Here is a 25840-nt window from a genome sequence, read left to right on the forward strand (position 1 = left end):
TTTCCTGGCAGTAATTAAAACCTTCCGCCACTGCCATAGCTGCTGCTGCTGCTGGAACCACCATAGCCACCTTGGTTTCGTGGTTTGGCGAAGTATTGGCCTCCACCACCATAAGGGCCAGAGCTTCTGCCTCCAAAATTGCCTCCTTTCATGGGTCCAAAATTTGAGGATTGATTGTTGTAATTGCCAAAATCATTATAGCTTCCGCCACCTCCAAAGTTGCTTCCATCATTACCAAATCCGTTATAGCCATCCCCACTGCCACCATATCCACCACCACCTCGAATGCCACCAAAGCCACCTCGACCACTGAAGTTTCCTCCGCGACCAAAGTTGTCATTCCCACCAAAACCACCTCCACGACCACCACCAAAGTTTCCAGAACCACTTTGACCTCTTTGGCTGGATGAAGCACTAGCCATCTCTTGCTTAGAGAGCGCTTTCCTTACTTCACAGTTGTGGCCATTCACAGTATGGTATTTTTGAATGACAATCTTGTCTACAGAATCATGGTCATCAAATGTTACAAAAGCAAAACCCCTCTTTTTGCCACTGCCTCGGTCAGTCATGATCTCAATCACTTCGATTTTCCCATACTGTTCGAAATAATCTCTTAGATGATGTTCTTCAGTGTCTTCTTTAATGCCACCAACAAAAATCTTTTTCACAGTTAAGTGGGCACCAGGTCTTTGAGAATCTTCTCTTGAGACAGCCCTCTTTGGTTCCACAACTCTTCCATCCACCTTGTGTGGCCTTGCATTCATGGCTGCATCCACCTCCTCCACAGTGGCATAGGTGACAAACCCAAAGCCTCTGGAGCGCTTGGTGTTCGGATCTCTCATTACCACACAGTCCGTAAGTGTTCCCCATTGCTCAAAATGGCTCCTCAGACTCTCATTGGTTGTTTCAAAGCTCAGACCTCCGATGAAGAGCTTTCGCAGCTGTTCAGGCTCTTTGGGAGACTCTGACTTAGACATGACGGCGGTGGGAGGGGAGACTTTAATGATGCTTACTCGGCAGCGTCCACAGGCAGAAAGCATTTGGGGAGGTTTTTAATCACTGCTTCAATCTTGTTACTAGATATTGGTCTATTCAGGTTGTCAATTTCTTCCTGGTTCTATTTTGGGAGTTTGTAGTTTTCCAGGAATGCATCCATTTCATCTAGGTTGCTAAGCTTATTGGCATATAACTGTTGATAATAACTTCTGGTGATTGTTTCTACTTCCTTGGTGTTTGTTGTGATCTCTCCCTTTTCATTCATAATTTTATGAATTTGGGCTTTCTCTCTTTTCTTTTGGATTAGTGTGGCCAATGGTTTATCGATCTTATTGATTCTTTCAAAAAACCAGCTTCTAGTTTCACTGATACGTTCTACTGTATCTCTGGTTTCTACCTCACTGATCTCAGCTCTAATCTTGATGATTTCCCTTCTTATGTGTGGAGTTGGTTTGATTTGTTGTTGATTCTGAATCACTAAGGAAATGTTGAAAAACAAAAATAAAACTGGGGGCATCACGTTACCTGATTTCAAGCTTTATTACAAAGCTGTGATCACCAAGACAGCATGGTACTGGCATAAATACAGACACATAGACCAGTGGAACAGAGTAGAGAGCCCAGATATGGACTCTCAACTCTATGGTCAATTAATCTTCGACAAAACAGGAAAAAATATACAGTGGATAAAAGACAGTCTTTTCAATAAATGGAGCTGGGAAAACTGGACAGATATATGTAGAAGAATGAAACTTGACCATTCTTTTACACTGTACACAAAGATAAACTCAAAATGGATAAAAGACCTCAGCGTGAGACAGGAATCCATCAGAACCCTAGAGGAGAACATAGGCAGTAACCTCTTTGATATTAGCCACAGCAACTTCTTTCAAGATATGTCTCCAAAGGCAAAGGAAACAAAAGTGAAAATAAACTTTCGGGACTTCATCAAAATCAAAAGCTTCTGCACAGCAAAGAAAACAGTCAAAAAAACAAAGAGGCAACCCACGGAATGGGAGAAGATATTTGCAAATGACAGTACGGACAAAAGGTTGATATCCAGGATCTATAATGAACTCCTCAAACTCAACACACACAAAAGAGGCAGTCATATCAAAAAATGGGCAGAAGGTATGAACAGACACTTCTCCAATGAAGACATACAAATGGCTATCAGACACATGAAAAAATCTTCATCATCACTAGCCATCAGGGAGATTCAAATTAAAACCACATTGAGATATCACCTTACACCAGTTAGAATGGCCAAAATTAACAAGACAGGAAACAACATGTGTTGGAGGGGATGTGGAGAAAGGGGAACCCTCTTACACTGTTGGTGGGAATGCAAGTTGGTGCAGCCTCTTTGGAGAACAGTGTGGAGATTCCTCAAGAAATTAAAAATAGAGCTTCCCTATGACCCTGCAATTGCACTACTGGGTATTTACCCCAAAGATACAGATGTCGTGAAAAGAAGGGCCATCTGTTCCCCAATGTTTATAACAGCAATGGCCACGGTCGCCAACCTATGGAAAGAACCAAGATGCCCTTCAACGGACGAATGGATAAGGAAGATGTGGTCCATATAGACTATGGAGTATTATGCCTCCATTAGAAAGGATGAATACTCAACTTTTGTAGCAACATGGACGGGACTGGAAGAGATTATGCTGAGTGAAATAAGTCAAGCAGAGAGATTCAATTATCATATGGTTTCACTTATTTGTGGAGCATAACAAAAAGCATGGAGGACATGGGGAGATAGAGAGGAGAAGGGAGTTGGGGTAAATTGGAAAGGGAGGTGAATCATGAGAGACTATGGACTCTGAAAAACAACCTGAAGGGTTTGAAGTGGTGGGGATGTGGGAGGTTGGGGTACCAGGTGGTGGGTATTATAGAGGGCACGGATTGCATGGAGCACTGGGTGTGGTGCAAAAATAATGAATACTGTTACGCTGAAAATAAATTAATTAATTAAAAAAAAATCCTTCAATGGTTCCCCATTGCCCTTCCTTTGAAGTCTGAACTTGAAATAGCTCACAACATCTGCAGATTCTGGCCCTCATCTACCTGCTTGTTTCCTTCCCTCCCAGCACCTCACCCCAGTCACAGGAACACTCTGCACAATTCCCCAACTCCCCAACACTGCTGCATGGCCCCTGCTTTTGCATATACTGGTCCCTTTGCCTCCAACACTCTCCCATCCATCTGCTTATCCTTCAATTCAGAATATAATACTGAGCTGCCATTATATGCCAGGCGTGATGTGAGATGCTAAAGTTATAGCAGTTAACAAGATGCGGTGTTTTTGGTCCTTTGGAGTATATTGTAGTGGAGAGAAATATAGTTTAGGAAAAGCAAATAATCAAAGTATGTACACATTTTGAATTTATTTATTTGTTTGTGTGTATATGTGTATACAAGTGGAAAATACCATGAGGGAAAGTAAACAGCATGATGTAACAGCCCCCGTGGTGAGGGGATTTGGGGCCAGTGGGGTTGGAGTACTAATTCATCAAGCTAACGTTTATTTGGTTTATCCTCACTCCAGTCAGGGGTCACTTCCTTCAGGAAGCCTTCCCAGATCAGAACCCATTTGGATGGAGTGTTCCTTTGTGTTCCCAGAGTGCCCTGCCCTGCCCATGCCATGTCTGGGCACTTAATGCACCGAACATAAAGCTGTGGTTTAGTGATTTAGTATCTGTCTGTGGAGGCTTGAGCTCCCTGAGGGCAGCTGTGACTCTTAGTGCCTGGCTCTGAGGAAGGAGAAGTATGGCAGATGGCTGTGAGTAAATACATGGCCCCAGGGTCTGGGGCTGGGGCCCAGGGAGGGAGAGATCATGGAGGCAAGCCTGGCTGGGCTGTCCCTACTCTATTTAGAAGCATGCATTCCAAGATGGAATTGTGGAAGTTAGTCCAGCACTCATTTATAAATGACAAAGGCAGTCAGAAGCTTTTGATGAGCTGCTCATTCATCCTGCCCCCATCACCTTCCTGTCATTTTCCAGTTATTTAGAACCGACTGGCCAGATAGCCCTTAACCAAGCAATATACATGTTAATGCGGAGAACAGGGGCTGAGACTGAAGTAGCAGCAAAAACACATTATTCAAAGAGAAGACGATGAGGAAAAGAAATAAATAGAGATGGAGCCCGGGGTCAGCTGTTGCCTACACTGAAAGTCACTACCAGCCTCGTCTCCTTAGGCCATGGCACTCTCTACCCCACTCTCCTACCTCCAAACCTCCCCCATCAAGCAAACTTCCCCCATACCAAGTTTATTTTTAGCCCTTTCCAGAAGGCCCCTGGCAGTCTAACTTTAATTAGAAGTGTATCCAAGGAAGCCAGAAATATTGATGGAATGATTTCTTTTCTTCTCATCTTGTTGGCATTATGTAGAAGAGAACCAAAAATGTTTCCAGACAAGTGGAAAATTTAGCATTTATTTATTTTTCTGGCCAACTGGTGTCAGTCCAAGAAGGTACATGAGAAAGAACACTGGAGCTGGCAAGACACAGTGGTGCTGGCTCTTGTCCTCCACTCACAAGCTGTTGGAGCTAATATCTCCACCTGTGGGATAAACCTTGTTTTCTTCACCAGTGAAATGTGGTCCCCATTCCTGCCTGGCTTTCCTTTCTGAGTTATGGTGAGGAGATAGTGAGTTGGGAATGACCTATTATAAAATGAGGTACAAATGGAAGCACTGTGGTGAGTATAAGTTACCGAGGCATGCACAAAGGGCCCCAGGCCCACGGATGCAGGAGGGCGGGCAGGGGGAGGAAAGGGTTCAGATCTGTAGATTCTTGAGCATTGCTGATTCTACCTTTTGCTCTTAGGCAGCTCACATTAAATTGGCTTTTGAAGCCAAGACCCCTGGCTAGAAATGGTTGGAGGGAGTTTTTGAAAAATGAGTAACTCAGGGGACCCTACAAGTGCTCTGTGACCCTCAGGAAGGGCATTGACCCCTTTTGGTTCCAGGTTCCAGCTCTACAAGTCATGAACAGGCCTTAGTGGTACCTGACAGGCATGCTCTGATAGGCTTCCTAGAAGTTGTTCAGGCTCAGCCAGGGGGTCAGAGTGAATGAGGAGGGTACCACAGTCCTCCTAGCAACATGGTGATGCTCAGACAGACACAGGCCCCCCGAAGTGGACACATACAGTTACTCATATGCAACAGTGCACACATATCCATGAGCACACACACATATATACACGCATGCTAAAAACTTACAGAACTGTTGGAGTAGAAACCTTGTTAGTCATAGAAGGTTGAACTATTTTGCCTGAACTCTGTGTTAGTCATTACAGGTTAGGTTATCCTGCTATAACAAGCAATCCCACCCAGATTAGTAAATTAACACAAACTATTTCTCTCTTTGGCACATTTATCGTGGATCTAGGTCATCCTCCAGGGGAGCAGCCTCCAGCTGTTGGCTCAGTGTTTCACACTTCATCTGTCTTATAGCACCTTTGTATTAACAAGTGATTACAATGGCAGGATCAGAGCTGAACACCAACCATTAAATGCTTGGGCCCCGAAGTGACACATTATCATCCCTGGTAGAAGAGAACCAGGGTTGATGAACATCAGTTGTATCTTCTACTTGCACCCCTCCCAGGCCTCAGTTTCCTTCTTTGGGCTTCATTTCTTCTCTTAGTGAGGAGGATAAGTTGGATGATTTTCTGCTCAGATATTCTGTAGTAAAACATAGTCAGCAATCTCACACCTCCCTTTGCCTTGTTTCCTTAGTGTTCTGGATCAAGTGCCTCTGACATCTCCAAAATCACCTTATTTTATGAGAAATATATAGAGAGTGTCCCCAAGGATCTTCCTTGCAGACCTGGCTTGAGCATTCATGAGACAGTTTTCCTGGAGAATAAAGTATATCCACTTTTATTTAGTGTCTGAAGTTTCCTGATTTTACTCGCAAATTACTTTTCCAGGATCATGTTACCTCAACTCCTGTCCAGATTGAGAAGTTAGCCTTCCCTGGATATGACCTTAGCCTTCATCACATCCTACTTTTCTATGAGCATTCTGCTCTGGCCACACTGGCCATTTTCTTGGTTTCTCAAACATGCCAAGCTTGTCCTGCCTCAGGGCCTTTGCACTCGGTGTTTCCTCTATCTCATCTTCTCAGCTGAGATGTCATCATCTCAGAATGGCCTCTTTTACTCTTACCTAGGGTTATCCTAACATATTGTCTTCATGTTACTTAAAGCTATCAGAAATCATTTGAACTCTTACTTAATTATTTATTGTCAACCTTTGCCAATTAGAATGTAAGCCCTCTGAGGACAATGACTTTGTCAGTTTTTTCACTCCTGTATCTCAAGCACTTAGAACAATGGTCAGTGCATATTAGTTGCTCAGTAAAATGTTTTGACTAAATAGATGCCAGCTTCTCAGCATTTGGTCTCATTCTCTTCCTTTTCCACCCCATCCCCATTCCAGCATTTCTCAATCCTTCATGTACTTCAAAGTTTGTTTCAAGGTCACCTCTTCCTGAGTTTCTCACTAACCATGTTTTCAGTTCTTGCCCCATAAGAAGGGATAACTTACTTCCTCTGAACACCTATCATATCCAACAGATTATTATTATTATCCAACACCTATTATATTCAACAGAAATACCTATAAAAAGTATCATTCTCAAAGGACTACAGTATTTTTTTTCAGATTTCTTTTGCTTCTTCATCTCACAATAACTTGGTGGTAAAGTCCTCACAGGTGAAGAAGTTTGGAGAGGTCCTGCAGCTTCTGAAACATCCCTTCATGTCTGGAAGCCATGTGCCTGCCTTCATGTCCAGAATCAGTTCTTCCACATCACAGGTGATATTCACTCCCCTTCTACCTATTGGTTGTACACAAATAAAATCAACCACAGTCCCTGCCATACAATAAGGGCATCCCATTGTGCCTGGTTCTCTTGTACATCTGAGTGTCTTGGAGGAGGCCTATACCAGCCATCACAGGAAACCAGTGGAGACAGCACATGAAGGCCAGGGGTCAATGGGAAGGAGCCTGCAGTTGACTTCCTGGAGACAGTGCTTTGTGAGTCTGGTCTTAAAGGAGGATACTTGGTGAGGATAATAGAAGAAGATAGAAATTCTAGGCTGAGAAAGCCACAGGAACAAAATTGTAGAAAAGATATTCTCTGAACATAGTCCCCCAGATTTGTTTGTTTGTGGCTATTCAAAGTCACAGGAGTCTCTCCATTGATTTTGGAACACAGAGAAGTGTAGTTGGACTGTACTGAAGGGCTGCCCACTGTCCCCAGGGCTGCCCAGACCCCAGGAGGTCTAGGGACTAATGAAGAGAAAAACTGCTGGGCAGGGGAGTGGGGGAAGGGTGAGAAAAGACTGTCAGAGAAGAGGCATTTGGACATTGAAACTTATAACCATGGGCAGCTAATGCCGGAATTACAGAGAAAACAGGTAGTCTAAAGTCTGTACTGGGCTAGACCTGTTTTGTAATATGCTGTTATTCTTGTGACTTTAAAGAGCTTTCAAGGAGGACTTTAGTTTGATTCTGCAATTTAATAGATATGAAGCTATGGGTAAGTTGTATAATGTCTTTGAACCTCAGTGCTGTTATCAAAAAGTGAAGGATACAATGCCACCCTTATAAAATTATGAAGATTGAATGAAAAAACTCAAGCAATATGGGTGTTGAGGACCCTACATGTGCTTAATAAATGTTTTCTTTACTTGTCGGTTGCAGGTGACTGCTCCCTCTTCCTCAAAAGATGAAGGAACTGAGGTTCCTGACAAGGTATCATAGGCGAATGAGGGTTAGAGTCAAACTAAGTTCACTTTGGAGTTTTCAAGGTCTTCTGGCTGAGGGGGGTGGGAAACATTGGGCTGCAGGATTGTCACACAACCCAGTTGCTCAGTTTCACCCCCACCCCAACTCCAAAGCTTCCAAGTCCTTACTGGCCAGACTGGCACTAAGAGAACAATCTCCCAGTTCAGGGAGAAACACAGGCAGAAATAGTTGAAATGATTTACCCAGAAGTCTTATACAGCAGAGAGAACTGGGGCTGGAATTCCCAGGCCTTGAATCTCTAGTTCCCTGCTTAAATTCTTTGAGCTCTGTTCTGGCCCCTCCACAGCTCAATTAAAAAACAAAACAAAACAAAACAAAACAAAAAGTAATGTTGCTTGAACAGAAAAGCACAAAGCCGGTTAGGATAATAGTCGATTAGCTGTTGATGGAATGTTTCCCCCCTGCCCCCCCCGCAGATGGCTCAACAACCTTCAAAAGTAGTTTTAAAATAAATTGGGAAATAAGATAACAATAGTGTTTCTCAACAATGACAAACAAAAACAAAAACAAAAAACAACAATAATAAAAAAAAAACAAGACTGTATGACTTCCCCCCATGGTTTGGCTTTTAGCTTTCTTGGGAGTGAAGAAGAGGGTGATGTCCCTGGGAAACAGAGCCATGTGGGTGGACCTTGCATAGGATGGAAGACTGTTTTATCATCTCATGATCACTCTTTTTGGAGAACACAACAAGGCTTAAAGTCTTCATAAGGAAGAAACTGGAGCTGACTGAAAGTTAGCTGACAGGAAGCAGTGTTTCCCAAGTATTTCAAGAAAGATGGATTACCCACTGGCTTCGTCCCTCACTCTTGTGATTGTTTTCAGGAGACTGTGTTTCAGATTGTCTTGGTTGTGTACCAGGGAGCCCATGAGTCTTCTGTGTGAGAAGATTCAGTGACAAATATCTGAGTGTTCTTCAGTAGTGGAAGATGCGTTTTCTGTGACAATGACCTGTCAGGACTCCATCCTTCCTCAGGGAAGGTCACGACTCCATCCTTACTCAGTAATGAGTTTTGTTGTGTATCATGACCACTGGTTTTAGTCATCATAGAAACTCCCCTACTTGGGCTTCCACAAAAATGTCAGTTTGCTTAACAAAAAAAAAAAAAAAGATTAGAAACCATTAGACAGACTTTAAAGGCATTTTTGGGTCTAAGAGCATGTAGTATCTGAGATATAGTTGGTCAGTCTTGGGCTGAGGTGAAGCAAGAGAAGCACATGGCACAAAATCAAAGGAAACTTTGCTCTCAGGGATACACAAGCACAGGGTGGGCCTCACAAAAGAACATCTCCTTCAACTTTAATCCTTGGTACCTCTTTAGCTTCATCCCAGCCCAAACTCTGGTGGGTGAATGAATATTCTTCTCTCTTAGTTCCTGGAGATTATCTGAGGTAATTATCAGACTAGCCAAGAAAGCCAAACATCCAGCAAATGAGAAGGATGAAAAGCTCTTGTCTGAGCCAAAAAAAGCCCCAGTCTGTTGGTGAAGGGAGAATGTAAGTATGGCAGGGGCCAGAGGCTTCCTTTCTACGACATCTGGAAGATGATAGGAAAGGAGGAATCTTCAGAGCAGAGGAATGCAGGTAAATCCAAGTCAGAGGGAAGGACCTTGATAATGAGCCTAGACAAGTCAGGAATCTGTAAAGTTCCTGAGAGTCTTTACTAGCCCAGATGGGGAGTCGGTCCTGGATGATCCAACTGCTTTTCTGGAAGAAAAGCGTATTGATTTTGAGGGAAGTTGCTTATCCTGTCAGTTGCTGGGTTTGTTTAGAGAAGGGAGGCCTGCCTTGGAATTCTATGGAGATGTGTCTCTGAGAAAGAGGGAATTGTGGAATAGCAGAAAGGGCTTGGAGGCAAAAGACTCAAGTTCTGATTCTGATTCCACCCCTCACTGCTTGTGGGCAAGACTCCCTGAGCCCCAGTTTCCTCATTTGTAAGATAAAGCAAATCTCCTTCTCCCACAGTTACCAGGAGGACTCAACATGCTGACGGTGTTTGAAAGTGTTTGGCATGTACCGGGCCTTACTACATGCTAATATCAGTCCTATTGGGAAGGAAGGAAATTATGTCCGCTTCCTTTTCTTAATCACCATCAGTGTCTAGTCCCTGCTGTGCCTTCTTTTTACCAGCAGAGCATTCTCAAAAGTTGTGTATCAATTGAATTTTTTTCTAAATTGAATCTCATTTCCAATGCGCTGAGGGAGCTGAGCATTTAAAAGAATTTTCTAGTTTGTCTTTTTGTAAAGCTAATAACCACCTCTTGATGTCTTTGGTATGGATCCGTTTTTCCATTTACCGGCTTTGTGGAGGATGGGGTTCCCTCGTATTTAAGAAGCCCATGTATACAGACTTGGTGTTGACACAGAGATTGAATGAATCTATCTTATAGGCCTGGTGCCTCACACCATGGGCTGAAGTGAAGCTCAAGGATGTCAGAGAGCAAACAGACACAGACACACTTGGGGAGCCCTGAGTCCCTCTCTCTGTCCATTGGCACGTACAAATTGTGGTTGCAACCTGCTCAAGGGGACATGGAGGAGGGACATTTTCCATTTTAGATCTGTGGATGCTCTTCCAAAAGAGAGTCCCACTGTTCCCCAAGTGAATTCCTGATGCCGCATCCATTTGTTGAAATCCGTTCCCCCACACCTCTTCTTTCAACTGTTGCTGGTGGATAGAACACAGTGTTCTGTTGCTCAGATCCCCAGACACGTGTCCTGAGGTCCCAGGCCTGACTTTAGCTCAGACGCACATTCATCCGTCTAGTCTTTAAATCTCATTTGGTTTGTCTGTTTTCCCTAATAAGAAGAATAGAATTAGTTAGTTTGCTACTCAGCAGGGCTCTGGTATGGAATTTATGTAAATTATCTCCTTAATAAAATTACTAAATATAGCAACAACATGGTTACAAAGGGGAAAAAAAATAAAGCTTTTAGATTGTGAGTGTCTTTAGAAAACAAAGCAATGTTCCACCACCAAGGGAAATGAAATTTAGCTTCTTAACCAGTAGCTACAATGTGGGGGAAGGGGGAGAGCGAAGATTAGAGGAGGACGGAGACAAAGACTAAGAGAGAGGATAGGAGAAATCTCTAAGCCAGACACACAGATAACCATTTAATTAATTGCTCCCCAGGGATTTGCTGGGTGTTTGGAATCAGGTCAAGAATATAAACAGTTCTTGCCTTTCTGAAAAAGAGATCGCTCCAGTAAAATAAAGGCGCTAGATATGACAGCAGGTCACAGCAGTGTGTGTTTGTGTGTGTGTGTCCACATGTGTGTGTACGTGTAGGCCAAATTGGGGGGACTGGGTGGAAAGAATAACCTTAGAAATGGGAATTTTGGATGAGAGGCACATTGTAGAGCTACCGACAGGAGAAATGCAGGAGAGACCCCAGATATTTTGATTCCTCTCTCCCACTGGTTCTCACAAACATCCTCTGTATTATACCTCTCCAGAGTCTCTTTTCTCTAAACCCTTTGTCACGCCCTTAATTCAGTTCCTTCTGTTTCAACTCCCCATCATACTCTCCCATGCCACATCTCTAAACTTCCATGTTTTGTCTTCATAGAGATGCCAGAAGCATCTTCTTAGAATTTGCTCAGATCATGCTATTGTGCTGAAAACAAGCCTGTGGTCCCTAATATTCTCATTCCATATTCTTCACCCTGATGTTCAAGACTGCTGACCTCTTCACCTGATCCTTCCCTTCCCGTCCAGCTTTCTCCACAAGAGCACACTTTGACTGTTACCATCCACCAATGCCAGAAATCTTCTCTCCAGACGCACCCTCTGCACCCTGGTGCACCCTCAGCAGTTCCACATGCACTAGTCCCCCGTCACTCAGCCCGCGCACCCCTGTTTATCATGGCACTTCCAGCCATAGCTCTACACAGGATTTGTTCTGACTCTTCAGCACGGTCAGGTCTATGTGCAAGGCAGCAAGGTGGAGGGATCTACCAAGATCTACCACCTGCCAGCTGTGTGGACTCTGGTAGCTTTCCTCATCTCTGTGGGGCTCAGCTTCCTCAGCTGTAGAAGATGGACAGAGAGGTCTACCCCATCCGGCCACTAAGGGGATCAAACTGTGTCATGCCTGCAAAGCACTTCAAGCACAGTAAGCATCCAGTAAAACAAATGTATTTTTACCATCCATCTCCCTCTCTTGCTTGTGAGCTCCTTCAGAAATGTAGTGTCTTCTTCAACCTTTTATTCCCAGAAGCTAGCATTACAGGTTTTTAACATTTCACGGGTAAGGGAACTGAGCAGTGAGGGCTTCCCTAAGTATCCTATTTCTTCCTGATCATTCTCCTGTTCAGGCTGAGAGCTGGAGCCCTGGGGATATGTTAAAAAGAAAAGAATATTGCCTATGGGTCTGACTTTTTTGATGCTCCATCCTTTCTTTGGGAACTGCTTCACCTCCCACATCCCCTGTAGTGAGCAGGAACCTGGGTGACCAGTTTATAGCAAAGGATGTAATCCATTCTTCTCACTGATGAGGGAAATTAGATGATGAGACCAGGCTCAGGGATGGCTTATCCATAAACAGATGACCTTAGGTCATTAGATTCTCTTGTGGGAATGTGGGCTAACAGACTTTGGAGTCCATAGTCTGTCTACACTCTACTCTAGGGTGAGCAGGTCTACCACGGAAATCAAAGCCAGGAGCAAGTTAATATGAGGGGTAGATTAGTTTTCTAGGGCTGTCATAACAAAGTGCTAAAAATCAGGTTGCTTAAAATAAATTTACTTTTTACAGTTCCGGAGGCTACAAGTCCAAGACCACAGTGTCAGCAGGGTCAGTTCTTCCTAAGGGCTATGAGGAAGGATTGGTTCCAATTCTACTCTCCTTTCAGGTGGTTCGTTGGTGTTCGTTGGCATTCTCTGGCTCCTGTTCGGCACTCCGACCTCTAGCTTCGTCTTAACATGACATTCTCCCCGTGTGTCTGTGTCCAAATTTTCCCCTTTTGTAAGGACACAGTCATACAGGATTAGAGCCTACCATAATCATAAAAATCATCCTCATCTTAACTAATTATGCCTATAGTGATCCTATCTTCAAATAAGGTCACATTCTGAGGTACTGGACATTAGGACTTCAACATATGGATGGAAGGAGGCACAATTCAACTCGAAACAAGATGGGAGCAGACACTGTAACAAGTCAAGAAGAGATGGGTAGCAAGGGAGACATGACACAGGTATAGAGAGAGAGAGGCAGGCCCAGAAGAGCTTGCAGCCCAAGATGAGAGAGGAGAGAGAGATCTTGAATTAGAGCTCTCCAGTTCCAAGTTCATGTCACTAGGCTCAGCTTTACTCAGGCTCTGTGAGATTCCTTGAACCCTCAGCTTTACTCAGGCTCTGTGAGATTCCTTGAACCCTTTGGAAACTTCCTTTGATTTGATCTGAAGTGAATGGATATCTATTTCTAGCATCAGAATGATTTCTCTAGTTCAGGAGCGTGCAGAGGCCCAATTTTCACATCATATTCATTTTCATGGGGTGACTCAGGTAGAACCACAGGCTTCTCTTCAAAGGCAGAAGAGTCAGGGATAGAACTAAGGAGTTAGGGAAAAGTAATGAACAAAGAACACAAACCTCCAGCTATATTGGCTGGTCTTCCCAGAGCCCCACCTTCTCCTTTGCTACCCCCACAGTCCCACTTCGGTCCCTTTTTCATGTCTTACCCCCACCCCCCACAACTGGTCTGCCACCCTTTCTCTCGGCTCATCCTGCATTTTCCACTGGAGGCCCACAGAAGCACTTCTCACCAACAGAGTCTTCCAACAGCACCTACGTGGGGTCTTCTATCTGGGAAGTACACTTGACCTTCAACTTCTTTGGAAACAAATTGTTTCCCAAAGGTTTCAACTCTGCTGGAATCTCATTTATTGAGTGACACTGTAAATTCTTAAAGGGTATGGACACTCCCTCAGGTCTTGTACCATGACACTCAGTAAATATTAATGGAATAATCGAATGATTGTGATTTCTCTTCTTTAAAAACAAGTAATTTACCATGGGTTTAAATTGAAGAGGTAGGCAAGGATACCTAGTATAAAGCTGCTTCTCTCTCCATCCTGCTTCTAAATTACCAGATTGTTCTCCCTAGAGGCAACCAACATTAACAGTTTATTGTGTATCTTTCTGGAGAGATTTTATGCTTTTGCAAGTAAATACATATAGCTATTTCCTCTTGTTATACATGTAGTAGCTGGCCATACAAACTGCGCTGTACTTTTTTTGTTTTGTTTTGTTTTTTTGCCTAGAAATCTATCTTGGTGTGGTGATTTTAAAGACATGTCCACAGATTCTTTGATACACATTTTCTTAAGAGGTGGCCTCCCTTCCTCTTGACTATGGGCTGGATTTGGTAGCTTGTTTCTAGTGCATAGAGAGCAGAAGTGATGGGGTGTCACTTCAGAGATGAAGTTATAAACAAACTGCCCTTTCTGTTTTGGGAGCTCACTCTTTCTGGAATCACTTATCTGGGAGAAGCCAGCTGTCATGTCCTGAGGTCACTCAAAGAGCCTAGCAGAGAGAGGGTTGTGAAGAGAGCAACTGAGGCTGCCACACAACTGTGTGAGTGTGGACATTGCCAACAGTGACAGGATGACCTGGGAGCAGGTCCTTCATCTTCCCTAGTCAGGTCTTGAGATGACCACAACTCTAGCCCCAGCTGGTAACTTGTCTCCAGCCTCATGGGAGACCCTGAGCCAGAACCACCCAGCTGAGCTGCTCCCAAATTCCTGCTCATGGAAACTATGAGATAGTAAATGTTGCTTTAAGCCAATGAATTTTTTGTGCAACAATAGATAATATGCTTGGAGATCCTTCCACATGAATTACATAGAGGGTGTATCTGTTCTTTTTATAGCTGTTTTGTATTCCATTGTCTGAACTCAGCATTATGTTAACCAGTCCCCTATAGATGGACATCTCAGCTATTTCCAAGCCTGTGTTTTTTGAACCATGGAAAGCTGGGTTCACATTCCACATGTGTGTAACTACATCTATAGGATAAGTTCCTAGATATGGGAAAGTCATGTCAAAGGGTTCATGTTTTCATTATTTTGATAAGTCCTGCCAAGCTGCTTTACATAGATGTTGCACCAACTTAAGCTCTTATTGGTAGATGAAAGGTCTGGTTTGCCACACTGTCACCATCCACCACTGCCTTCTGGAACAGGGCACATGGAGGGACTTAATATGCTTGGTAATTGAATTATATCTTCCACATCTCAATAGGAAATGAACTAACATATCCTTGACACCCTTGATTTGTTTAGGATTCCAGAGGTTCTCTGGTCTCACCCAACAAATTCAGTCTTTGCAGTGAGCAGTGACATCAGTAAGAGCAGCAATGGACAGTGACAACATCTTGGCTTGAAAAAAATAAAATAAAATAAAACCAGACCAAGCCTAGTCTTTTTCAGTTCCTGCTCACAGTAAGAAGGGAAATACCCAGGGGCCTGAAAACCCTATGCTGGGGAGATGCAAAAGGAGATCTGTAGTTTGCAGGTGTCTGATGACCTTCCAGTCCCTGTGGGGAGTGTGGGAGGGAGCTGCTGGCGGCCTCTGAACCTGGTGAAGCACAGGGCCTTCAAAAGAGTCTGCTCCAGCTTTTCTCTCTAAGCAGAGCTGCTGCCAGGGGCTCCCGCAGCAGGAGGTACTGTAACCTGGCAGCAGGAGCATGCCTGTGAAGCCCGCTCAGAGCTGATTGAAGCTGGTGAAGTTGGTGAAGTTGGCTCTCACCTGCAGGCTCCTGCTTCTTTTAGCTTCTGCCATTGGGTATGGTCGTCTTCTTTCAATAATGCACAGGCCTCTTTCTCCTTGGTCTAAGAGGGTGGAAGAAGAAAATGAAGCAAAAATTAGCCTCCTAAAATTCTCAGGAAGAGAAAACTTCAGAGTTATTAGGAAAACAGGAATTCTATGACCTCTTCCTGACTCCTGGTATCCAACTGGAAGTGAACGGCTTTGTATATGAAACTTGTTCATATATTCACTCATTCAACCGGTCAGTATTTACTTTGTGCAATGCACTTGCTAAGTGCAAATCTTCTTCAAGATCTGTTCTCGCTGAGAACGCAGGATCTGTGCCCATTGCTAGATGTTGAGCACTACCCTCCACACACTCATCTGTTTAAAGGAACTCCCCACCCGACCCCACCTTGTCCACTCCTGTTCTCCATTGGACTTAGAACAAGTCCTACCCCTTCTCCCTACCACAGGCTTTGAATACTCTGGCTCACAGTTTACTCCCCAGTTTTCTGTCTTGCCACCTCCTTCTTTGAAATCTTCAAACCAGCCACATTGAACCTACATTCTGGTTTGTTCATTCATGTACTCAATAATCATTTTTTCATTCATTTTTATCATGTATGATATGCCAGGCTCTGTGTTGAGTACTACATGCGTATGTATGGGACAGGTGGTGGATCACTGTACTCAGGGAACAGACTTCTGGTTTTGAAAGAAGATGATAAGTGAGCAAGTAAGTACCCAAAGCAGGTTGTGATAATGTGTTGAAGGGAATAATTAGGGTGATGAATAGAGAAGAGTGGATAAAATCTGGCCAGCGACTGTCTTTCCAATGACATGACATTTAAGTGGAGGCCTGAGGCCTAGAGGGAGGCAGCCATCCTTAAGATCTTGGAGACCTGCTTTCTAACAAATGAGACAGCTTGGGCAAATGCAAAGACCTTGTTTTTCTAATGCCAGGGCTCCATTCATTGCTGCATTTTTTTTCTGGCACCCTCCACATGCCAAATCCTGCTTATGCCATATAGATGCCTCTTCCTCCAGGAACCCTTCCCTGATTACCACACTGAGTGAGTTGCTTCTCTTCTTACTCCACTTGTAGTCCATGCTTCCCTTGTCCCCAGGTGATGCTCATTACACTGAAAGTACTTGCCCTTTCAGTTGGTAGACTCTGGACTAGCCAGAACCATGTTTGACTTGGTTACTATTGGAGCTGGTTTGGGGTTGAATTGTGTTTCCAGCAGTCTTAACTCCTGGTACCTGTGAATGTGGCCTTATTCAGAAAGTCTTTCAGATGTAGTTGATAAGATGAGGTCATACCGAGAGAGTGTGGGTCTTAAATGGAATGACTGTTCCTTCTAAGGAATGAAAGATTTGGAAAGAGGAGCACACAGCAGGAAGAGGGTCCTTGAAGATGGTGGCAGTGACCATGGCGGCCAGAGTAAGGTACCTGTACTAGTACATTACCTGTACCAGCTAGTGCCGGGGACTGCAGGAGCTAGGAAGCTAGGATGGGACAAAGCTAGGTTCTTTCTTTGGGAGACTGGTTGTAGGAAAGGTTTTCCCCTGGAGTCGTCAAGGGAGTGTGACCTGCCAACACTTTGACCTCAGCCTTCTAGGCTCCATAACTGTGACAGAACATGTTTCTGCTGCTGAAGCCACCCCACTTGTGGTAATGGCAGCTACAGGAAACTCATACCGTGTGCTGGACCCCAGGAGGATTCCTGGTCCAGCATACTACTCGGTTGGATAGATGAACACCTAAACTATGTTGCTGCCTTCCGTGTCCCATGGTGTGACTTCTGTGTCCCCCGTGTCAAGCCAGAGTCCCTCACAGAGCACAAGCCATGCGGCAGGAAGGAGGTCACATGTCTGCCTCAGGTTTTCATGTGAGAAATCCTTTCTGGTGTTTCTCATGGAGATTTGTGGGGTTTTTTGAATCCTGAATCCTGAGAAAAATCAGTTGAGAATCATGAAATGGGAGAAAGTCTTATAAGTCTCCTGGGAGAATGAAAGATATACATATCTTTCAGCTCTGATGGAGTCCACTAAGATCAGGTTAAAAGCATGAGCAAGAAATGATAAGGTGTGGAATTGAGGGTTAAGGAGGATAGTCTAGTAGTGGGGACAGAAGAAGGCAAGAGAGATAGGGTCACAGTCTGATTAGGCAGTCTTTTTTGTAGTCATTGTCAAGTTAAGGTTGTGTTTATGGTCCCATCTGCTGCTAAGGGTGACTCACTCATGCATGTGAGGTACATATTACTAAGTTTATATGTGTAGTGTACTTTGAATGATGTCCTAAGAAATAACAGGTTTGGGAAATAAAAGAATTCCCTAAATTGGCAATTTGATATACGATTCTATGTAATGTTATTAATCTGGCTGGGAGACCTGGATGCTGTGTTATTTGAATACTACCCAGAAATGTTCTCTGGTGCTTTCTGGAGTTTGAATATTCACTATGGGCTGCAGTTCTTTGTAAATATTACTAAACTGAATTTTCTTTGTTTACTAAATAGCTTTCTTGAGAAATATATTCATAATAATAAAGAGTATGAAGAATGTTGGAAGTATTTAAAAATAATATGATTTTGGGAATTCTGATTTCTTACTTCCAAATCTAGAAGATTAATATCTGTTAGGAATTTAGAAACACTGTAGTTTCGGCTTAGAAATTGTTGCTACATCTCCAATAATAGCTGCCTTCACAATCTCTTTGGGTTAAAAGTAGGACTGTGGAGGGGCCCTAATCTACTTGCCCAAATGGGAGCCCAGCTCTGCTCTCTGACAGCTATGTGACTTTGAGCAAACCATGTTACTTCTGTAAGCAATGTTCTCATGCCTGTATTTGTGCACCGAATGGCTAGATAATCTCACAGGTTCTCCAGCCCCCATCTACCATTTAGCTTCTCTGCTCTGGGATGCATTTTTTTTAAAAAAAGATTTTATTTATTTATCTGACAGACAGAGATCACAAGTAGGCAGAGAGGCAGGCAGAGAGAGAGGGGGAAGCAGACACCCCACTGAGCAAAGACTACCCCCCCCACCCATGCGGGGCTCCATCCCAGGACTCTGGGATCGTGACCCACTGAACCACCCAGGCGCCCCTCTGGACTGCATTTTTAAGTGCAAATATTCTGTAATCTACTTCCAACTCAGTTGGCACACTTCCCTTTGTGTCCAGGGAAGATTATTTAGGGAGGATTCGTTTGCTACTTGACACCCTGCACACTCTTTATATACATTACTTTGCTTCATCCTCATCCCAGCACTGTGAGGGGAACTTTAGTATCTATTTCACAGATGAGAAAGCTGAGATTCAGAGAAGTCAGGTATTGTGCCCAAAGCCAGACAGCTGGGAAGTGGCAGATCAAGCAGAAGCAAGTTAGAAGGGGTTCTGGGAAATGAACTCTGGGCTGGGATAGAAATGGGCTGCCCCAAGAGCCCTCCTACTTCTCTGTGTTTCTTGCCAGCTGTGCAGAGGGAGACTTGTGGAGGGCTTAATGGACAAGAAGAAATGTCACATCATGTGGGAAATGCTGGCTGTTCCAGCATTATCAAAATCTTGGTTTCAATGCTGAGGAAAGAAGAAAAATTCTATGCAGATTAAAGTATGTGGTGGGGCTATGCTTTATTATGTCTTTTCTCCACACCACAGGGCTTGGTGAGGGGCCCCTGTTGGGGGGCACTATGTCGGGCCCCCAGTAAAGAAATAGATCAAGTTCATCTCTCCTGCATGGGCTCCATGCTCTTATGAGGACACTTCCCTGGCCATACTGAGTATGGCTGCAGGGCACTAGCAAGGTAGAAGGAATCACCTCTTTTACTCTCGTGCCTCAATCTTCCCTTCTGTAAAATGGAAGAAGTTCCAGAACACATAGGGAATGATAGCTCCTTCCTAATTTGTATTTCCCAGGTATATGATTAAAATAAAGCTGTGTTTATTATCCCAGTTTTAAAAAGTCCTAATGCCATGAATTTTAAGATACAGAACAGATGGCCATAATATTCACATAAAAAAATTGACTCATCACTTGGCCAGAGGACCAATGTAGGTTATCTTTCCCTCTGTTGTGGACTAAATTGTGTCCTCCCAAAATTCTTACAGCAAAAGCCCCAACTTTCAATGTGGTTGTATTTGGAGAAAGGGGTTTTAAGAGATAATTAAGGTTAAATGAGATTATGAAAGTGGGGCTCTACTCTGATAGGATTGGCAGTCTTATAAGAGGAAGAATGGAAGATCTGTCTCTCCATACCTACACAAAGAGGAAGGGCAATGAGAAGACACAGACAGTAGGTGACTGGCACCAACCAAGGGGAGAGGCTTCATTAGACACCTTAATTTTGAACTTCTGGCTTCCTTAACTGTGATAAAAATGTTTAAGCTACTCCATCTGGCAGCCCAAGCTCACTGATACACGGCCTTAGTTCATTTGGGTTGCCATAACAAAATACCATAGCTTGGGTGGCTAAGAACAACAGAAAATTATTTCTCACCTTATGGAGGATAAGAGGCCAAAATCAAGGTGCCAGCAGGTCTTCTTCCTGGTTCACAGTTGGCACCATCTTGGTGTGTTTTCACAGGAGTTAGGGAAGGGGTTTAGGGAGCTCTGTGGGCTCTCTTCTAAGGTAGCTCTCTTAGTGACCAAGTTACTTAATCACCTCCCAAAGGTCAAACCTCTTGATATCATCATCTTTGGGGGTTAGGATTTCAATGTATGAATCTTGGGAGATACAAACATATACCCCCCTTGTCCTGAGAGCTTATAAATGTGCTTTGACTTTATTAACATGAAGAAAATGTGTGTGTGTGTGTGTGCATTCTGTTACTTTAGACAAACACTCTGAGAAACACCATCAGTGAATGAGTGAGAGACTCCTTGCTGAGTGTGAGAGGCCCCGTTCTCTGTGCTGCAAGAGACTCATCACAGAGAAGTCCCCTTCTGACAGCATCTGTAACATCAAGGCCGTGTGTTCTTTTTCTTGGCCGTGCCTGCCCTGTTCTCCCACTCCCCCAAATGGACAGTCAATGGATGGGTCCAGTTTTATCTCTGTCTCCTAGCAACCATCCTTGGAAGGTAGAAAGTGAATGGTAGGGTCTGGAGACTGGGCTGGGTCAGAAGGGTAAGCAGGAGACCAGGGACTTGGGTGCTGCTTCTGGAAGCCCACATCCTCAGAGTTAGTCAGATGCTTTCTCCTTGATATATGGGTGGGGTGGGGGTGGCATTCATTTTTTGACTGTATAATTTCTGTTGACAGAATGGATCTGAAAGCTTCATCAAGCAATTACACAAAGGAGTCTGACTTTCCAAAACACAAAGGCGACAGGTGGCAAAAATTAATCTACATGCATGTGTAGGCACTAAGTGTTTGCCTCCACATGTAATGAAGGAGACATGCCATCCTCTTTCTGAGTTGCTTACAGTGGGGAAAAGAAGGATGAAAGAGTTATTTTCCTGTCAAAGTGAGCACAGTTCAAGCAAGAAGCGTCCTCTCCCTCTGCCATTCATCCCAGGAAGAGTCCCCTGGGGTCCTGCCCTATTTCTGCTGCCCTGGGAGTCTCTTACTTTGGCCATCTTGTACAGACAGTCACATTCTGTCTTTCCCCACTTTTGATATTCATCTTAACTAGAGGTCACCTGGAGGGGAAACAGTGTCACAAGAGACTGCTTGCATCTGAGAATCAGAGGCGCAGATGGATGTAAAGGGGGCTCTCTTCTTCCTTCTTCACCTAAGCAATAAGATGAGCCTGTTCCCACTTTCCTTCCCTTTTTTCCTTTGTTTCCTTTCCTCCCCTTCTCCTTCCTTTTCCCTTCTTTTCTTTTGAAGAAGGGCTTAGAGAGGGAGGTTTAGTAATCACACTCAAAATTCTGAATGTCAGCAGCTACAAATGAGAGTGACAGTTATGTTGGGTGAAACGGAACAAGATTGGATACCATTAGGCCAGGGTTTCTATTTCTGGCTTTGCCTTTGGGATGCTGTGTGATCCTGGGCAGCTAGGCCTCAGCTGACTCACTTCTAAAGCACAGGGTGAGAATAGATGGTGCTCAGAGCCCCTTGTAACTCTAGCATTCCAGGACTCCACCTAGCTGCCCCACTCAAATCTCAAGAGACTTCGTGCCTTGAGCCTCCCTCAGTGACTGCCATCACCACAGCAATGTGAGTGGGTACAGGGTAAGAGGTCAGGCTGACTCTATTGATTAGTCTTTCTCCAGTGGCTCCTGGTAAACAGCAGGTAGGGGAGCCCTGGGTACAGGACTTATTCTTTTTCCACTTCTCTTATCCCCATATATTTTTCCTAAATGAAATATATTTATTATTACTATTAATATTGAATTATTAAAGTATATGCTATAAAAAGAAATCCAATTAGAGACATATTCCTAATGAAATTTCCCATAACCAGATTCACCCATGCTAGGTATGTCTCCAGCATTTTTCAAAACACATGTAAATATGAAATACATGTGTTTTGATCCGTGGAATTTTAATTCTTGCTTTGATTTTCTGATTATGGGTTGCTGACATGCTGACCACCAGAAGTGTCATAGCACAAGAAGAGAAGGGAACCGGCTTTTCTGAGCAGAGGCACAGAGAGGGGCTATTCCCAGATGCAAGCCTGGTCCTGTCTTTTGGCACCAGGAGTCTCCACACTCTCTCCTAGAGCAGGCTGTATGTAAATTTCAACCTGAAAGAACTTTAGACCTTGTGATGGTTAATTTTATATGCTAACTTGACTGAGCTGAGGGATACTCAGATAACTGGTTAAGCATTATTTCTGGGTATGTCTGTGAGGGTGTCTCTGAAAGACAGTAGCCTTTGAATCAATAGACTGAGTAAAGAAAGTTGCCCTCTCTAATGTCGGTGGGCCTCATCTAATCTGTTGAGGACCAGAATAGAACAAATGTCAGACTCTGGACTTCTTGGCCTCCATAATCATGTGAGCCAATTTCTTTCTTTCTTTTTTTTTTTTTTTTTAATGAAAATACTAAGGCATTATTTGTCTTTTATTTGTCTTTTTCATTATGCTGACATGTGCATTTCTGGTATAAAAATAATGTTGGTTAAATTTTTGTGGATTTTCTTATTTAATTATTTTTATTAACATATAATGTATTATTTGCCCCAGGGGTACAGATCTGTGAATCATCAGGCTTAGACATTTCACAGCACTCACCATAGCATATACCCTCCCCAATATCCATAACCCAACCACCCTCTCCTTACCCCCCACCCCCAGCAACCCTCAGTTTGTTTTCTCAGATTAAGAGTCTCTTACGGTTTGTCTCCCTCCTGATCCCATCTTGTTTCATTTTTTCCTTCCCTACCCCTCAAACCCTCTGCCCTGCATCTCAAATTCCTCATATCATAGAGATTATATGATAATTGTCTTTCTCTGATTGACTTACTTCACTCAGTATAATACCCTCTAGTTCCATCCACATTGTTGTAAATAGTAAGATTTCATTTCCTTTGATGGCTGCATAGTATTAGATTGTATATATATACCACTTCTTTATCCATTCATCTGTTGATGGGCATCTAGGTTCTTTCCATAGTTTGGTTATTGTGGACATTGCTGCTATAAACATTCAGGTGCATGTGTCTCTTCAGATCACTACATTTGTATCTTTAGGGTAAATACCCAGTAGTGTGATTGCTGGGTTGTAGGGTATTTATTTATATACAACAAATATTGTAGGTATTTATCTATTTTCAACTTTTTGAGGAAACTCCATGTTGTTTTCCAGAGTCATCCGAGCTAATTTCTATAAGTATCCTCTTACATCTATCTAGATATGTCCTATTGGTTCTGTTCTTTGGAGAACACTAACAATCCTGTTTATACATCCTCACAAAAGCACTGGGTATAAAGGCAAGGAAACTTCATAAAGCAGGCTGAAAACCTATTTATTGTTAGAACAATGAGCAGAATCTCTTGGGACTGCTGTTTATTTCTTTCTTTTAAGAAACTTAAATATTGGGGCGCCTGGGTGGCTCAGTGGGTTAAAGCCTCTGCCTTCGGCTCAGCTCATGATCCCAGGGTCCTGGGATCGAGCCCCACATCGGGCTCTCTGCTCAGCAGGGAGCCTGCTTCCTCCTCTCTCTCTGCCTGCCTCTCTGCCTGCTTGTGATCTCTGCCTGTCAAATAAATAAATAAAATCTTTAAAAAAAAAAAAGAAACTTAAATATTATAAAACATATGTTTTTTGGTGTGAAGAAATTATAAAACAATTAAGTCTATAAAAATACAGTGTTCCTTTATCCACAAATGTACTTCGTGTTCTTAACAAAGAATATATAGACTTTTCGCACTCATATATTTGAAAAGCCTTTTCAGTCAGCTTGATGCTTACCGTTTGGAGATAGTTTGAGTGGACTGGTCATCTATTATACCTCCTGGGACTTAGGCATTGAAACCACATTCATGTATCCAGGCCCTTGGAATATGGAGATGAATATAATCTGGTTCTTGCTCTGAAAGTTCTCACAGTATGTTAGAAGAATGGTCCCCTCCAATAACTATAGTATAGTATGGTGAATTCTACACTTGATCTTAGCCAAAAGGCCGAGAAGCAATGGTGAATTCTAAAGTTTAAAAGTATACCAAGCATCATGAGAACAGAGAGAAAGAAGTTATTAGTTGAATAGTAATAACTCAGTAAATTCTGAGGCCATTGAGGTAAATTATAACATCTTCCTGCTCAGACTTTAATCCCAGATATAAGCTATTTCCTTCCATTATGAGAGCCTCAGGGATGTTCAGGTGTGAATTTATAGACAGGGGCACCAACTTTTTCTCTCAGCTGTTTGAGCCAGAGATGTGTGTAGTAACATTTTATTATCTCTCTGTAGAAGCCCTGCATTTCTCCCCCTCCATCTCCTAAGTCTACCGTCTTCCACTTTCTGGGGCGGGAGCATGTGTGTCTCACACTCTAGTTCAGCAACACTGTCATTTATAATGCATGCCAGTCTGAAAGCCTTGTGGTTCCACCATACTGGGATATATTCTGATTAAATCCAGGCAGCTTTCCTATAAGCCCCTGGAAATCTGTGTGGGATCCACCCAGAAATCTGTGTCTACTCTCACTCAGTCTGGAGGAGAAGTATAGGGTAGGTGAAGACATTCTCACACCTTTATAAGGAAGTGTATTTGACACCTCAACACAGGGAAATGATATGTGCTGACCTAGGTTGAGTTAACTGGAAACAGACCTTGAGACAAAGAAAAGCATCTAGAGGGCTTCCTGTAGATTGCTCGTAGGAGATACATGGTAAGAAAGTCAGGAGAACTGGATTAGGCAGTGGGAAAAACTGATCAGCAATGCTATTATAATTGAGGTTTCAGTTGATCCCACAGAGAACTCTGGAGCTGAGCCAGACCTTCAGAGTTGTTCCAAAATGGGTCAGGGGTATAGGGGTTTTGTCCTTGCACCAGCCAGTCCTTGACTAGGGGCTGCCTCCTGGGAGGGAGAGTAACCTTGGATCAATCAGTTCCCTATTGCCAAGGTTGACACCCAGGGAGGGATGCAGCAATATCCCTTCAGCAGGAGGATGGATGTTAGGAGAAAAGGGAACATGGGAAGAGCAGCAGTATCCACTACAGTACAGGTTTTGTGTCCCTCAGGTCTACTAACATATTACATCTCAAACAGAAAGAGGTCCTTCAGTATTCTGATTGGTCCCATTTTCTAGCAATTTATAGGCAAAGGATTAGGAAGAAAAACCATACTTTCTACTGTTATAGTTGATCTTGAAGCCATAACTGATACCATCTTCCTACTTTGTCACCATTCTAAATACACTTTGACTGATACTTTTACTATTCTAAGCCTGGTGGAGTGAACCAGACCCTCACCCCTGAGAGGGCTGAGCCCTTGGTTACTGTGTTCTTCTTAGGACAAGACTACTATATCTTTCAACTTACAATTTAGGCAGGGCATGTGAACACTACGAGATGTCCCAGGGGATCAGAACTTACTGTCAGAGGTATTCTTTTCTGCCCCCATTGTCTAGCAGCAGCCTCTTCTTCTGTTGTATGGTTCCTTTCCATGCCTGTTGGTCTTTTGAGGAATCCAAAGTGACTGCTAGCAGTGGTAGCTTAAAATTTAATGAACCCATGTCAAAGTATCCTCCTCTGAGAACTAAGATGTCTAGACCCACAGAGCCCAAGGTTGTTGGATTGAGAGAACGGATTACCCAGGTAGGATATAGATTGATGGTTAAGTGGGCCCATGCCTACTTCCACCCTTTAG

At 43.4% G+C, this 25840-nt stretch overlaps 1 protein-coding gene and 1 pseudogene across 1 annotated transcript; both read right to left on the bottom strand.

Moving 5' to 3' along the window:
- On the bottom strand, positions 1 to 25169 carry LOC116582865 (heterogeneous nuclear ribonucleoprotein A1-like). Its single transcript, XM_032330683.1, has 3 exons — positions 25164 to 25169; positions 17058 to 17060; positions 1 to 997 (listed from the first exon to the last, which is right to left on the bottom strand). The coding sequence occupies exon 3, from the start codon at positions 975 to 977 to the stop codon at positions 15 to 17; it is 963 nt and encodes a 320-aa protein (XP_032186574.1). The 5' UTR covers positions 978 to 997; positions 17058 to 17060; positions 25164 to 25169; the 3' UTR covers positions 1 to 14.
- On the bottom strand, positions 24089 to 24165 carry LOC116585328 (annotated as a pseudogene).
- Positions 25170 to 25840: the final 671 nt, after the last annotated feature.

This window comes from Mustela erminea, chromosome 2, assembly GCF_009829155.1.
Source record: "Mustela erminea isolate mMusErm1 chromosome 2, mMusErm1.Pri, whole genome shotgun sequence".
In the NCBI taxonomy this organism is placed as follows: domain Eukaryota; kingdom Metazoa; phylum Chordata; class Mammalia; order Carnivora; family Mustelidae; genus Mustela; species Mustela erminea.

Coding starts and splice junctions, on each gene's coding strand:
- LOC116582865 (XM_032330683.1), bottom strand. CDS start 977: ATGTCTAAGTCAGAGTCTCCCAAAGAGCCTGAACAGCTGCGAAAGCTC.